Source organism: Purpureocillium lilacinum, assembly GCF_023168085.1.
Source record: "Purpureocillium lilacinum CBS 284.36 DNA, scaffold_1, whole genome shotgun sequence".
Taxonomy (NCBI): domain Eukaryota; kingdom Fungi; phylum Ascomycota; class Sordariomycetes; order Hypocreales; family Ophiocordycipitaceae; genus Purpureocillium; species Purpureocillium lilacinum.
In genome coordinates, this window is record NW_027072111.1 from 4,511,149 (window position 1) to 4,524,719 (window position 13,571).

Below are 13,571 nucleotides of genomic sequence, written 5' to 3' on the forward strand. Positions count from 1 at the left end.
GGGTACTTGTCAAGAACGTTCATCTCGCACCTACGTGGCTCCAGAGCCTGGAGAAGCGAATGGAGGCGCTCAACCCGCAAAAGGACTTCCGCCTCTTCTTGTCGATGGAATCGAGCCCCAAGATCCCCGTCAACCTGATTCGAGCCTCTCGCGTGCTCATGTATGAGCAACCCGCCGGTGTGAGGGCGAACATGAAGGACTCGCTTTCGTCACTATCGACACGGGCGACCAAGAGCCCCGTGGAGAGGACAAGACTCTACCTGCTCATCTCGTTCTTGCATGCAGTGGCACAAGAGCGGCTTCGGTATGCGCCGAACCTTGGTTGGAAGGGCTTCTGGGAGTTCAACGACAGCGATGTAAGTACCACTGCGCGTGATAGGGAGATAGCTTGCTAACGGTCTTTAGTACGAATGCTCTGCATTCATCGTCGACACGTGGTTGGAGGGCGTCGCTGGCAACCGAACCAACATTGCGCCGCAAAACATCCCGTGGGACATGATTCGATACCTAGTGACGGAGACATATGGCGGCAAGATAGATGACGAGGGCGACTTCAAGCTTCTCGGCCAGTTGGTGGCCTCTTTCCTGACACCGGCAGCATATGACGTGGACCACAAGCTCGTCGACGGACCGGACGGAGGGCTGCTCGTGCCCTCGGGCACGAGCCTGCCGGACTTCATGGGATGGATTCACAGGCTGCCAGAGCGCGAGCCGCCAACATACCTCGGGCTGCCGGCCAACGCGGAGAAGCTCTTGTTGGTAGGTCTCGGAGAGAACCTGGTCGCAGACCTAGGCAGGGTGACGGAGCTGCTCGACCAAGGAGAGCAGCTGGTGACGGATTCGTGAGGCCGTTGAGGCACACTCTCTTCTTTTCTTCTGTTTGCTGTACTTTGCTCGACTGATGCTATTACATGGCGGCGCCCCGGTGTGGTTCTTTCATGGTAGAAAGGGGATTGCAGAGATACCCGGACACGAGTTGGCTGTACAGAGAATCTCCTCTTGTTATTGTTGTTGAGTAAGAGACTTTGACAGTTTGATTTACGTTTGCGTATGAAGGCACGCGTGATACGTGGCGAGAGGGTGCTCATAAGGCATTTACAATGGACGAGCGGGAAGACGACCAAAGTGGAAAGGCGCGAGTCGAGTTTAGTATCATGGGTAGCAGCGGCTTCGGATGGCCTCCCGCAATGGTGCCCGGTTGGTCGGCGATGGTGTGGTCGGACGCCAGGTGGGAGGAAGACAGGTTGGTCCAACGTCGCGGAGAGGGAGCCATCGTTTGTGTCAAACTAGCATGGATACACCGCCTGCATGCTTCCCCGAGCAGCTGAGGCGAGGAGGGGCAGTAAATAGCAGTGAACGGCGAAGTGATGGTGGTGGTGACGAGGCATGCATGATGAGCAGGTAGTGGTGTGGCAGGCCATGCGTGTTGTGGGTTACAATGTAGGTGGCGGCGGGGTGGGCGCGGTGCGGCGCGAGCTGGGGTGCGTCGGTGGCGTCGACTTTCTTGGGCTGCCGTTGTCGAGGTCAGAATGAGCGGATGCGATTTTTTTTTTTGTCGATTCGAGGACTGGGGCAGCGGCGGCGGCGACGAGCATGGCGATGTCGGGACGTCGGGGCGAGATGTCATGTACGAAAGTACTGACATGTAAGTCAGAGAGGCTGACGACAGGCAGTGGGCACAAAGGCCAATAGGGCGCTGGGGACTGCCTCGACTGCCCATCAGTGAGGCGGGAGCAGGGGGGATCAGACAGAATCCAGACCAAGGGCAGTGGGCGGGTTTCTTGCAGGCGAGCCACTCAGCAGCGAGCGGCCGGTCGCGGCGTCAAAACCTGAGGATTCGATGCGTGGATGGAGCTATGTACCTACGTGCCAGATGGGATCGATTCGCTCGCATGAGGTGCCGCCCCGGAGAACAAGGTCCTGGAGCGGCGGGATGGGTACCCGCTGAAACGGGCGCGCTGCAGTGGACCCGGCCGCTAATACGCTACGGCGGTAACTACTAGGTATCCATGGATACTGCGGTACGAGGCGCATCATCGCTACAGGTGTATTGTACGCAAGTACAAACAGGTTCTCGTAAGTACGAGCGCATCGTCATGCAACGCGCGAAGAATGTGCCCGTACGTATTTGCTCGCTGCAGGTTACACGGGGCGGGCAAAGGCTTGCGCGTCGCGGCCGGCCGGCAGTGAAGCTGTCTGTTTCCCCTCCCCCCTTCTCCGGCTCCATGCTTTGAGACTGCCTCGGGCCCCCTCATCCTTCTTCTTCCCGCCGAACCATCACCACCCTCGGGCTCCTGGTGAGACATCCAGACACACACCTAGCCAAGCCAGCGAACCTCAGGGGGGGCGAGGACCCAAGAGCCGCCAGAGCTCAAGGCGACGCGCGATGGGTGGTGCATGGGTGATGATGGGGTTCGTGCGCGTGTGTGTGTGGGTGGTGGTGGTGGTGGTGGTGGTGGTAGTGGTGGCCACCCCTTAACACCCCCGAGGTCACCTGCGCCGCCCAGTTTGTCGCAGGCGCTGCCGCTGGCGCGCGCAGTGATTGGCACCCGCGGCGGTGGAGCGGCGATGCGTGACGTGATGATGGCCGATGAGGCCGGCGGGATCGAGCTTGCTTGCTTGCTCCATGGACCATGGGCAAAAGCACGGGCAGGCAGGGTCGCACTTTTCGGTTCTAGGCTGACCCTGCTCGTAGGTACCGCGGTCCTTGCTGGAGCAGCTACAAGGTAGGTATACTTGCACTCTACTGCCGTCGTCCACTGTGACGCTTGTCTATTCTGCTTGCCAGCAACTAGGTAAGCGAGCTTTCTACTGCCATACCACTCAAGGCGCCTGCGGCGACGCGTCGTCCCAAGTACGCAGTACCTGCCTGCACCTGCCGCGATCGATGGGAGGAACCCAAGTGGGCAAAGCATGGCAGCGGCGGCCGCTAGAGCTGCCGTTGATGACAGGCCAAGCCGCCCGCCGCCTGTCAGGACGGACGAGAGCCCTTCACCGTTTCTTGTTTAAGCAACCAGCAAGGTACCTCGCTAGGTAGTATCGTTGTACTCCGTACCTTGCCTCTCGCAGTTGCACCCCCGGACCTGTCTTGTTAGTGCTCCAAGCCTGTGCTCCATGTCGTAAAACGTAGTCCCTACCAAAAAGGCAGAGTGAGCTCATCCCTCCCGCCTTCCCCGCAGCTGCCTCCCGTTATAAGCCTTTACATTCCCCCGTGCCCTGGCAACTGCCCGGCTCCCGTCCTCGTTCCACCACCGACTTGCTCGCCCGCTGCCTCTTTTGCAACTTTCTCCTCGGATTCAGAAGTAGCAGCTTCGAACCTCATTCCCCCGTGCTCCTCGCTGCGCTTCGCCTCGCCCCGCCGATTCTCCCACTTATACCCGTGCGCCGCTGCGAACCCGCTGCGTCGCAGCACCCGCCGCCGCCATGGCCAACTGGAATGCCTGCAAGTCCCCCCGTTCCCCCCGGGTGCAAGCGACCACGGCAAACGATATCCGTCTGGTCGGCCTGTTCCAAGTGCTAACTTGCTATCCCAGGGAACCCCTTCACCAAGCGCGAGTCGCACACGTCGGGGTCCATCACCACCTACAAGATCCTCACTCTCCTCACCTGGCTCTTGTCCGTCGTCGTCTCCGTCTACTACACCATCCACAAACCCCACGATGGCTTCACCATCCGCAAGCGAATCTGGGACCAGAACTACCTCTACCCCAGCGCCTTTACCATGAATCACATTCTTGGCGACGTTTACTGGTACTGATTTCCCTTACCCTCTACCCGGCTTCTCCTGCCGTGTGTTAATCCGCAACTCCTTCTAATACTTAAATCTTTTAGGGTCGGCCTGTTCGTCCTCCAGTTTGGCTACATCACCCACCTCTTCTCCCGCAACGCCGACACGGTCAATGCCGCCGCCAGCGTCGGAAGCCACTTCATCCTGAACAACCTCTTCCACTTTGGCTTCGTCATGCTCTTTGTCCGCTCGCACTTCCACTGGGCTGAGCTGCTACTCATTCTCAACTTCATCAATCTGTCGTCGCTCTACTTCCGCCACCACACGTACCCGCGCTTCATCCATGCGCCCACCGTCTCGGGGCCCCTCGCCTGGACCTTTGTCGCCATCTACTGGAACGGAGCCATCATGGTGCCGCACCAGCATAGCCTCGTGGCTCGCATCTTTGGCAACATCTTCATCTGGTCCATTCTCGTCTACGGAATGTTCTTCATCATCATCTACAAGGTATGCCTCTGGACGCTAGCCGAAGCGTGAAACACAGTTTGCTGACTTTACGCAGGACTACACCATGGGATTCGCCCTCAGTATGCTCGCTGCCGCCATTGGTGTCGCCCAATTCACGCGCAAGATCATCGCCCTCCAGTGGATCTTTGCCTTCATCATCATGGCCCTTCTGTTCATCATGACAGTCGTCGTGGCCGTGCCCGCTTGGACTGGACGAGAGATCAGGTGGCGACGAGCTGAGCCGGCCGACCAGGAGCGCGCTCCCCTGCTCAACGAGTAGTGTGCTCGCACGCCAGTTTTGCGCTCGCCGCCTCGAAGCTTCGGTAGCGCCCCAATACGGCACGCTGTGTCACCCCAAGTCCGCCTCCGCCCCCACCAGCGACTGTCATTCGCTGCCAGACGGAGACTCTATTTCACTTTACTACAAAGTATGACGTGGTCGCGATTGTCGCTATCATGATTGCGAGGGAAGGCATCGCCGAGTGCGCTTGTTTTACTTTCTCATGCCTGCCCATGATGCAGCGGGGAACCCCCTCTGCTCTGAGTATCATGCCCAAGGCGTTTGGTTGCAGGCAGCTTGGGATTGTTTGCGGGGACCTTTTGCGATGTGATAATTCAGGATCGTCGGTTATTCGTGTGTCAGGTAACAGCAGCGTCGGTTATTGAACGTTTGGAAGCTCCTCGTCCATGTATGGATGTAACCCTGATGGCCTGATGCGTGTGATTGTGGTATGACGTAGAACGAAGTTAGCATGGAAGGGTGGCCGCGCTAGCGCGGGAGCTCCTATCGATAAGACGGGTCATCACCACGAGGATGCCAAGTTGCCAACCGAAATCCAGTGAAAGAAAGCAATGCACGGAGCATCGGCAGTTTTGCAGCCACTCTTCCGTCCGGCATCTCCTTGCAGTAGCCGACGTCAATGAAGCCGCTGCGGGCGTTCCCGTTCCCGCTCAACGTCGGCACCGACATTTGCCAAATCTCGCGCATCTACACCATCCTCCGCGGCCCGCGCCGGGCGCGCTTCGTGAACCGCATCCTCGCGCCCGAGGAGCTCGCGCAAAGGGACCCGCGGCTGGCCTTTTTGGCAGGCGTGGGCACCACGAAGTCGTCGTCGCAGACGAGCGCGCGCGAGGCCGCCAAGCATGACGCCGAGGTAGCGCTGCGGGAGACGCCGCTGTGGAAGTCGGCGGCGTTTCTGGCCGGCAGGTGTGCTTGCCCTCCCTCCTCTCTCTTCACTTGCCTATCCATCCTCAGATCTCGCCTGGGACGGTCCTGGGGCCCGCGCCTGGGACGTCGTCGGCAGCGCGGGGACACGCACTGGTACCGGACACACACTGACTGACGAGGACGCGCAGGTTCGCGGCCAAGGAGGCGGCCATCAAGGCGCACTCGCACCGGCGGCTGACCTTTCACGACGTCATCATCGAGCGACGAGCAGGCGGCGGCGAGGGGCGGCTAGGGAGCGGACCGCCGGTTGCGCGGATACGGGCGCCGCACAAGAAGTCGGGGGACGAGGCCGGAGCCGGAGAGGAGGAGGGGGAGAGGGAGGATATGAGCGCCATGATCTCTATAAGCCATGATGGGGACTATGCGACTGCGGTGTGCCTTGCGCACGACCCGAGCGTGGTGGAGGGTGGGAAGGGGGGGGCCTGACGGGCGGTGACAGAGCGTGGGAGAGGAGGCGCAGAAGGAGAAGATACCCCAAGGTGATTTGCACATTTATCATATTTTATCTATGGATTACACTGTATATGGTCATACTATATTTGTTAGATGGTGAGGACTCGAAGAGCCCCCTTGGTTGTGGAAGAATGGTAGTATGATGCCCCAAGTCCGGAACACAGAGCCTGGATTTTGCTGCTGTGTCTACTTCGTACGAAGGGCTGCAGAGAATATACACAAAAAAAAAAGGAGGACATTCACGCAAAGCACATCGATATCGGGCATCGCCATGCACAAAAAAGACACAGAGGGCGCGAGGATGGGTGCTGCGCAAAAAAGAAAAAGCACGCCGGTATACCAGGGACTCGAACCCTGAGCCTTAGTCTGGTTCCTGTTACCCAAAGGATGGGACAATAGGAGGACTACGCGCTACCATTGCGCCAGCACACCGTGGATACTGTCGCGCTCACCAATGGTGATTGGCTAAGCAAGGGATGCCTATTTTGCTTTATGAGGGGCTACAAAGACGGACCCGACCGCCAAAGACCAGATCTTGGAGGCTATCAAGTAAGGTGAGAGGGCAACTGTTGTTGTAAACTGCGTATCTGTCGAGGAGAAGTGCCTGATCTGTTTGCTGGAGATTGTGACGACAGTTGTTGTACGTGACAGCGTGAGCAACGCGATGCGGTCCGCGTCTTGGTGAGTGCGGGCCGTCGGTGCTGCAGTCGCCCGCCACGCATTCGTTACCTGCTGGACGGACGGTCTTGGCCTGGCAATGCAAATGAGCGCGGGGCGGCAAAAGAACTGCATCAGGACGTCTTCCCCGCGCGACGTCGAGGGCGACCGCCCTGGATGCCGTGGCAGGGTGAGTGACAGATGCCCACGGAACGGTGGCCGCCCACGAGCGCCGGAGAGTCGAACGAGTCAGTGGTGCCGGCTCCGATGCCGAGCGCGCGCATGGGCAGGAGTCCTCGGGGGCGGGATTGGGGCTAAAAGCACGCTGCAGCCGGGGCAGTCGGGGGCCCCGGGTTTCTGTTTGAATGATGGGGCGGCATTCGTGCGTGCGCCTGCCTGCCTGCTTGCTGGGCTGGGCTGCTGGAGTGCCACCGCGCCATCGGGCATCGCTACGACGTGTACATAATACACAATTATATCGCAGTAATTATTGTACGGCCGGTGCAAAAGGCGCCGTGCGAGGCCAGCGCACATGTGACGAGCAGCGCATGAAACGCAGGCTGCCCGCCGCGACTCGTCGTCCTCGACGGCGCCGTCTCTGTCTCTCGCCCACATGACTTCATAGCAACGGACTGGCAGGCGCAATTCTCCGTTGCGCCTGCCCACGGACTGGACGCAGGCTGGCATGTGAAGCCGCTGTCCCGAAGCGGCCTAGCGCCGCCTCCGCACCCTGGGGCGGCGTGGGGAATCTGGCAGCGACGCCCCTCGCCGCTCGGTACGGGAAGCCAGCAGCGAGGGAAAGAGCTACCCGACCCGCCCAGCTCAGCCGAGGCTCCAGGCTCGCCGGCGTCAGTTTGGGCCAACCGACGACCGAGTGAACAAAAGGGCAGAGCTGCTCTCCATCTTCCGCCTCCTGTCCCCCCTCCTCCTCCTCGTCGTGCCTCTCCTCATCCCCCCTCCTCCCATCTACATACCGCTCCCAACCCGCATTTATACCCCGGGCCTTGTTTCGTTTCCGTCTTGCTTTTTTTCCTCGCGGGCAGAGAGACAGACGGCTCTTCAGCGACGTCACCACCACCACCGCACATTTACGCACGCACGTACACACACACAATGGCTGAGCAATTGCGATACGACGGCCAGGTCGTCGTCGTCACCGGCGCCGGCGGTGGCCTCGGCCGCGCGTATGCCCTCTTCTTCGGCTCCCGCGGCGCTAGCGTCGTCGTCAACGACCTCGGCGGCTCCTTCAAGGGCGAGGGCAACTCGACAAAGGTGCGACCTTTCCTGCGCTGGTTTCGCTTGACTTTGAGGGACTGCGGCTAACCCCGATTTACAGGCTGCTGATGTCGTCGTCGACGAGATCAAGGCCGCTGGCGGCAAGGCCGTCGCCAACTACGACAGCGTCGAGAACGGCGAGCGCATCATCGAGACGGCCATCAAGGCGTTTGGCCGCATCGATATCCTCCTCAACAACGCCGGTATCCTGCGCGACATCTCCTTCAAGAACATCAAGGACCAGGACTGGGACCTCATCATGAAGGTCCACGTCAAGGGCGCCTATAAGTGCGCCCGCGCCGCCTGGCCCCATTTCCGCAAGCAAAAGTACGGCCGTGTCATCAACACCGCTTCGGCCGCCGGCCTGTTCGGCAGCTTCGGTCAGACCAACTACTCGGCCGCCAAGCTCGCCATGGTTGGCTTCACCGAGACCCTGGCCAAGGAGGGCATCAAGTACAACATCCTCTGCAACGTCATTGCGCCGATTGGTAAGACTCCACTTCACATGCAAAAGCCCGTAAGCAGTGGGTGCTGACCTCCGTCCCAGCCGCCAGCCGCATGACTGAGACCGTCATGCCCCCTGATGTTCTCGAGAACCTCAAGCCCGATTGGGTCGTTCCCCTTGTCGCTGTTCTCGTCCACAAGAACAACACGTCCGAGACGGGCGGCATCTTCGAGGTCGGTGGTGGCCATGTCGCCAAGCTGCGCTGGGAGCGCTCCGGCGGTCTCCTCCTCAAGGCCGACGACTCCTACACGCCCGGCGCCATCCTCAAGAAGTGGAACAAGGTCGTCGACTTCTCCAGCCCTCAGTACCCCACCGGCCCCAACGACTTCCTCGGCCTTCTTGAGGAGTCGATGAAGATGGGCCCCAACGAGCAGGGTGAGAAGCTCGACTTCACCGGCCGCGTTGCCCTCGTCACTGGCGGCGGCGCTGGTATCGGCCGCGCCTACGCTCTGGCCTTTGCCAAGTACGGCGCTTCCGTCGTTGTCAACGACCTGGTCAACCCCGATGACGTGGTCGCCGAGATCAAGAAGATGGGCGGCAAGGCGGCCGGCGTCAAGGCCTCAGCCGAGGACGGCGACGCCGTCGTCAAGGGCGCCATCGATGCCTTTGGCCGTGTCGACATCATTGTCAACAACGCCGGCATCCTGCGGGACAAGGCCTTCTCCAACATGGACGACAACCTGTGGGATCCCGTCATGAACGTGCACCTGCGCGGCACCTACAAGGTCACCAAGGCCGCTTGGCCTTACTTCCTCAAGCAGAAGTATGGCCGCGTCATCAACACGACGTCGACCAGCGGTATCTACGGCAACTTCGGCCAGGCCAACTACGCCGCCGCGGTAAGCAGACACCCCCTGAGCTACCATGCTGAGATGCATAAACACTGACGCTAACTCACGCAGAAATGTGGTATTCTGGGCTTCTCCCGTGCCCTGGCCCTCGAGGGCTACAAGTACGGCATCTACGTCAACACCATCGCCCCCAACGCCGGCACCGCCATGACGGCCACCATCATGCCCGAGGAGATGGTCCAGGCCTTCAAGCCCGACTACATCGCTCCCCTCGTCCTCGCTCTCTGCAGCGACAAGTGCCCCGACCCGACCGGCGGGCTGTACGAGGTCGGCAGCGGCTGGTGCGGCCGCACGCGCTGGCAGCGCACCGGCGGTCACGGTTTCCCCGTCGACGTCAAGCTCGTCCCCGAGGAGGTCGTCAAGCACTGGAAGGACATTGTCAACTTCGACGACGGCCGCACCGACAACCCGGAGAAGACGCAGGAGTCGCTGCAGAAGATCATGGCCAACATGGAGAACAAGGCCGGTGCCAGCCAGGTATGAGAACTCACTCTCTCGTCATGCCCGGCCCGTGTATCTGTAGCAATACTAGCGCTAGGAATTTTGTAAAAAAAATTCAAAATGAGAAATGATCACGCCACAAACGAGACTTGACCCGATGGCTGATTCGCGTGTCTTTACAGGGTGCCGGCTCTGCTCCTGCTGGCAACGAGTACCTCTCTGCCATTGCCGAGGCCGTCAAGACCGAGGGCAACCCGTGCGAGTTCAAGTATGAGGAGCGCGATGCCATCCTCTACAACCTCGGCGTCGGCGCCAAGCGCACCGAGCTGCAGTACACCTTGTAGGTGGTTTCTTGCAACCATACCGTGGAGTGATGCCCGCAGGCTAACCACCGTATTAGTGAGGGCAACGAGGACTTCCAGGTCCTGCCCACGTACGGCGTCATCCCGCCTTTCAGCACTGAGATGCCCTTCGACTACAACGCCATTGTGCCCAACTTCTCCCCGATGATGCTCCTCCACGGCGAGCAGTACCTCGAGATCCGCCAGTGGCCGCTGCCGACGTCGGGTCGCCTCGTCTCGCGCGGCCGCCTCCTCGAGGTGGTCGACAAGGGCAGCGCCGCCATCGCCAAGAACGGCATCACCACGGTCAACGCCGAGACGGGCCAGGAGGTCTTCTACAACGAGATGACCGTCTTCCTGCGCGGCTGCGGCGGCTTCGACGGCCCTAAGAAGGGCCAGGACCGCGGCTCCGCCACCGCCGCAAACGTGCCCCCCAAGCGCGCCCCGGATGTCGTCGTCGAGAGCCAGACCACCGACGACCAGGCTGCCATCTACCGCCTCAGCGGCGACTACAAGTATGCACCCCCTGACGAGCTGCCGCTGCGCTTGAACAGCTCTTTGAGCCAAACTGATGCTGACTGTCTCGTGTCCGCAGCCCCCTGCACATCGACCCTGCCTTTGCCAAGATGGGCGGCTTCAAGGCCCCTATCCTGCACGGCCTCTGCACCTTTGGCATCGCCGGCAAGGCCGTCTACGACCGGTAGGCTCCCTTTCTCCCTCCCTCCCTCGCTGTTCCACGTGTTCGCCCGCCTAGCGAACAAGTGAACAAACCAAAAAGAACGTGCATGCTGACCGATGACACCTTTCTACAGCTTCGGCGCCTTCAAGAACATCAAGGTCCGCTTCGCCGGCCCCGTCATCCCGGGCCAGACCATCGTCACCGAGATGTGGCGCGAGGGCAACCGCGTCGTCTTCCAGTCCAAGGTCAAGGAGACGGGCAAGCCCGCCATTGCCGGCGCCGCGGCCGAGCTCATGACTGACGACAAGAGCAAGATGTAAGAAGCAAAGCACGAAAGGGGTCCTTACGAAGCAAGGACGGTGGTGAAAGACTATGAAATTGTGGGATATCCGCACTCCCAAGAGGGCTGCAATCTGAGAGAGCATTTGGCGATGGGTCATGTATTATAATGATGTCTGTACTGTTAAATGAAGTGCCGCTGGGGTACCATTCATTGCCCCCGCCGTTACCCGACCTATGCCCGCCGTGCGAGATGAATATGAACATATGAGATAAACAGTGAAGTTGCAGGCCGAAGAAGGCCGGCCAGTCCGTGTATTCCTCCCATCCCGTTGGGGGGTTCTCAAGCCGGATATAAAAGATGCCCCGCGTCCGCTCCCAAAACGCCGAGGCAAGTAAAAACCAAAAACGGGGAAATACAGACATTGTAAGGATCGTACAATGGTGAGGATGAGTCGCGGCGAGCAGCCTGCACGCCCCGGCCTCAGGTGAAGAGCACTTCGACCAAAAAGTCGAGCATGTCCGGCAGCGTCGGGATATGCCCTCCCGACAGCATGCGCCGAACGCGGCGGTCCGAGCCGCTCGCAGCGACGCCCGTCTCCAGGTACGTCTTCTCCTGACCCGAGAGCTCGCGCTTCTCCGTCTCTTTCCAGCGGCGCTCGGCCTCGTCGCGCGCCTCCCGTAGCACCTCCTCCACATCCTCCGACTCCCATAGGTTGCAGCGGTCGCACTCCCGACATGGCCGAGGGTCGCCGTCCGGGCGGAAGTGATCGCAGAAGTGGCGGTAGCCCTCGTCGCCGAGATCGGCGCGGCACACGTAGCACATCTTGTATCCGCAGGGGCAGGTCAGCTTGTTGCAGCCCGCGTTCTTGACGAACGAGGTGTTGCACCGCGGGCACACGCGCTTGACCGCTAGGCTCATGGCCTGCTCGACCTGCGTTCGCAGCGCCACGAGCGACGACTCGTGGCACACGTGAATGTCCGTCCACGACTTGTGGCACGAGAGGCAAGACGGCCGCGCGCACTTGGGGTTCTGGCAGTCGAACCGCAGGCCCCGACGCCGGCGGCAGTGCCTCGTGATGGCCCTTTGCCATTCCGCGGTGAGGCCGCTCCAGAGTGTGAGGTTTGTACTGAGCACGACGCAGATGACTGTGGATGCGAAAATAAAGGGCATTGTGAGAATGAGGAACGCGGCGCAGGTGGTGAGAATAAACAGCTTGTAGGCGTTCGCAGCGCTAATGCGCAGTCGTGTCTCATGAGTCGGCATGTAGATGTCGTCAATCTCGGCGTAGTTGCAGAATGGGCAGTGTATCAGCGGCACCTTAGCAGCGACGAGGCTGTGCTCTGCCAGCCGCTGGTCTAGCCGGTGAAGCAGGTCTGCGCCCGACTTTTCGTCCATCAGTGCCCGGTGTATGTGGTCGGCCGGGACGTGGCCGGTGCACCCGTCGCCGTCCACGGCTAAGCACTTCAGCGTGCCCGTCTCGGTGTTCATGCTGAGCCAGCCCTGGCCAAACAGGGCTTCCTTGATAGAATGTTGCACGCAGCGAAAACATATCATATGTCCGCTCTTGCTGCAACTCGTAAATTCCTCAAATGTGCTGGTCACGAAGCAGCAGGAGCACTCGTGCGTTGCGTTGACCTCCTCGGCTTCGTCATTGTTCAGCCGCACTGCCAGGTCCCGGTCCCTGGCCTCTCTATCCAGACGGACCCGTTCTTTCAGTGGCCGCACGAGGGCATCGTACAATTCGCGATCGAGTTCGGCGTTGCCCGTGGTGCGGATCGTGGGTACGATAGACCCTTGGCCAGTCGACCGCCAGACAACGAGCGGGTGGTTCTCGGCGGCGTCCTCGCCGGTCCCCGTCACCGCCTTCCGGCGCAGAATCAGCGATGATATCGTGAAGCGCCACGACTTGGAAGAGAGCGACACGAGGGTCCGTCGGGCATCGAGATAGGAATGGTTCGACTCGGCGAGGACGGCGTTGATGGTGGCTCTCGGCAGGCCGCGAAACTCTTGCCAGGCAAGGGCGCGTACGGCCTTGATATACTCCTGGCTGCGAAAGACGTCTGCCCTTTGGACGCCATCCTGGCCCTGGCCGTTGGTCTCTATCGCCCTCCACCGGCCCTTGACCCAGGCGACGCGGTTCTTGAGGAGCGCGTCAGCGACAAGGGCCAGCCTCGACTCGCCGTCAAAGTTGGACAGCAGCTCGCGGAACACCTCGATCTGTATGTCGGGGAAGACGGCGGCCAGCGCCTCGAGGCTGTTGTTGAGGTCGCGCAGGTTGGGGCGCTCGGGGGGGATGCACGGGAGCTGGGCCTCGTCGTGGATGAACTCGGGCTGCAGGTCGTGCGCCTCGACACCGCTCGACTTGGAGCGGCTAGACGACGGCCTATCGCCCGAGCTGAGCAGGCCTGAAAACACCATGCTGGGTGTTCATGCTGGGACGAAGGATCGCGTGTCGCGGCTTCGGCGTCGTTGGGGATGTTGGATGTTGGTTGTTGGTCGGGGGGTGCGTGCGCGTCGGGGTCGCTGGCAGAGTGAGAAGTTGGCCAGCGCTGGAGGTTGACACTGGGCCCGCTAGTAGAGCAAGGCGGTGGGGTCAGCACGGCCCCGCGGAGTTGGGGAAGGAG

The 13,571-nt window shown here is 60.7% G+C and overlaps 5 protein-coding genes and 1 non-coding gene across 6 annotated transcripts; 4 read left to right on the plus strand and 2 right to left on the minus strand.

Moving 5' to 3' along the window:
- Positions 1-405: 405 nt before the first annotated feature.
- Positions 406-846, plus strand: PLICBS_001064 (dynein heavy chain cytoplasmic; the record flags this gene model as incomplete). Its single annotated transcript, XM_018317864.2, has 1 exon — positions 406-846. A coding segment is annotated over one exon (441 nt), but the record flags the coding sequence as incomplete, so codon positions are not given.
- Positions 847-3,423: 2,577 nt separating this feature from the next.
- PLICBS_001065 (uncharacterized protein) lies at positions 3,424-4,514 on the plus strand (the record flags this gene model as incomplete). The annotated part of the gene is made up of 4 exons (XM_018317862.2): positions 3,424-3,454; positions 3,534-3,750; positions 3,832-4,234; positions 4,290-4,514. The coding sequence occupies 4 exons, from the start codon at positions 3,424-3,426 to the stop codon at positions 4,512-4,514; spliced, it is 876 nt and encodes a 291-aa protein (XP_018183387.1).
- Positions 4,515-5,154: 640 nt separating this feature from the next.
- On the plus strand, positions 5,155-5,888 carry PLICBS_001066 (uncharacterized protein; the record flags this gene model as incomplete). Its single annotated transcript, XM_065599713.1, has 2 exons — positions 5,155-5,441; positions 5,591-5,888. 2 exons carry the CDS (start codon positions 5,155-5,157, stop codon positions 5,886-5,888), a joined length of 585 nt encoding a protein of 194 aa, XP_065455785.1.
- Positions 5,889-6,247: 359 nt separating this feature from the next.
- On the minus strand, positions 6,248-6,347 carry PLICBS_001067. Its single transcript has one exon. It is a non-coding gene; the product is annotated as a tRNA-Arg (tRNA).
- A 1,338-nt stretch (positions 6,348-7,685) lies between these two features.
- PLICBS_001068 (bifunctional hydroxyacyl-CoA dehydrogenase/enoyl-CoA hydratase fox2) lies at positions 7,686-10,984 on the plus strand (the record flags this gene model as incomplete). Its single annotated transcript, XM_018317860.2, has 8 exons — positions 7,686-7,844; positions 7,909-8,335; positions 8,395-9,191; positions 9,255-9,680; positions 9,827-9,984; positions 10,045-10,500; positions 10,581-10,685; positions 10,798-10,984. 8 exons carry the CDS (start codon positions 7,686-7,688, stop codon positions 10,982-10,984), a joined length of 2,715 nt encoding a protein of 904 aa, XP_018183385.1.
- Positions 10,985-11,427: 443 nt separating this feature from the next.
- Positions 11,428-13,365, minus strand: PLICBS_001069 (uncharacterized protein; the record flags this gene model as incomplete). The annotated part of the gene is made up of 1 exon (XM_018317859.2): positions 11,428-13,365. One exon carries the CDS (start codon positions 13,363-13,365, stop codon positions 11,428-11,430), a length of 1,938 nt encoding a protein of 645 aa, XP_018183384.2.
- Between the last annotated feature and the right edge of the window lie 206 nt (positions 13,366-13,571).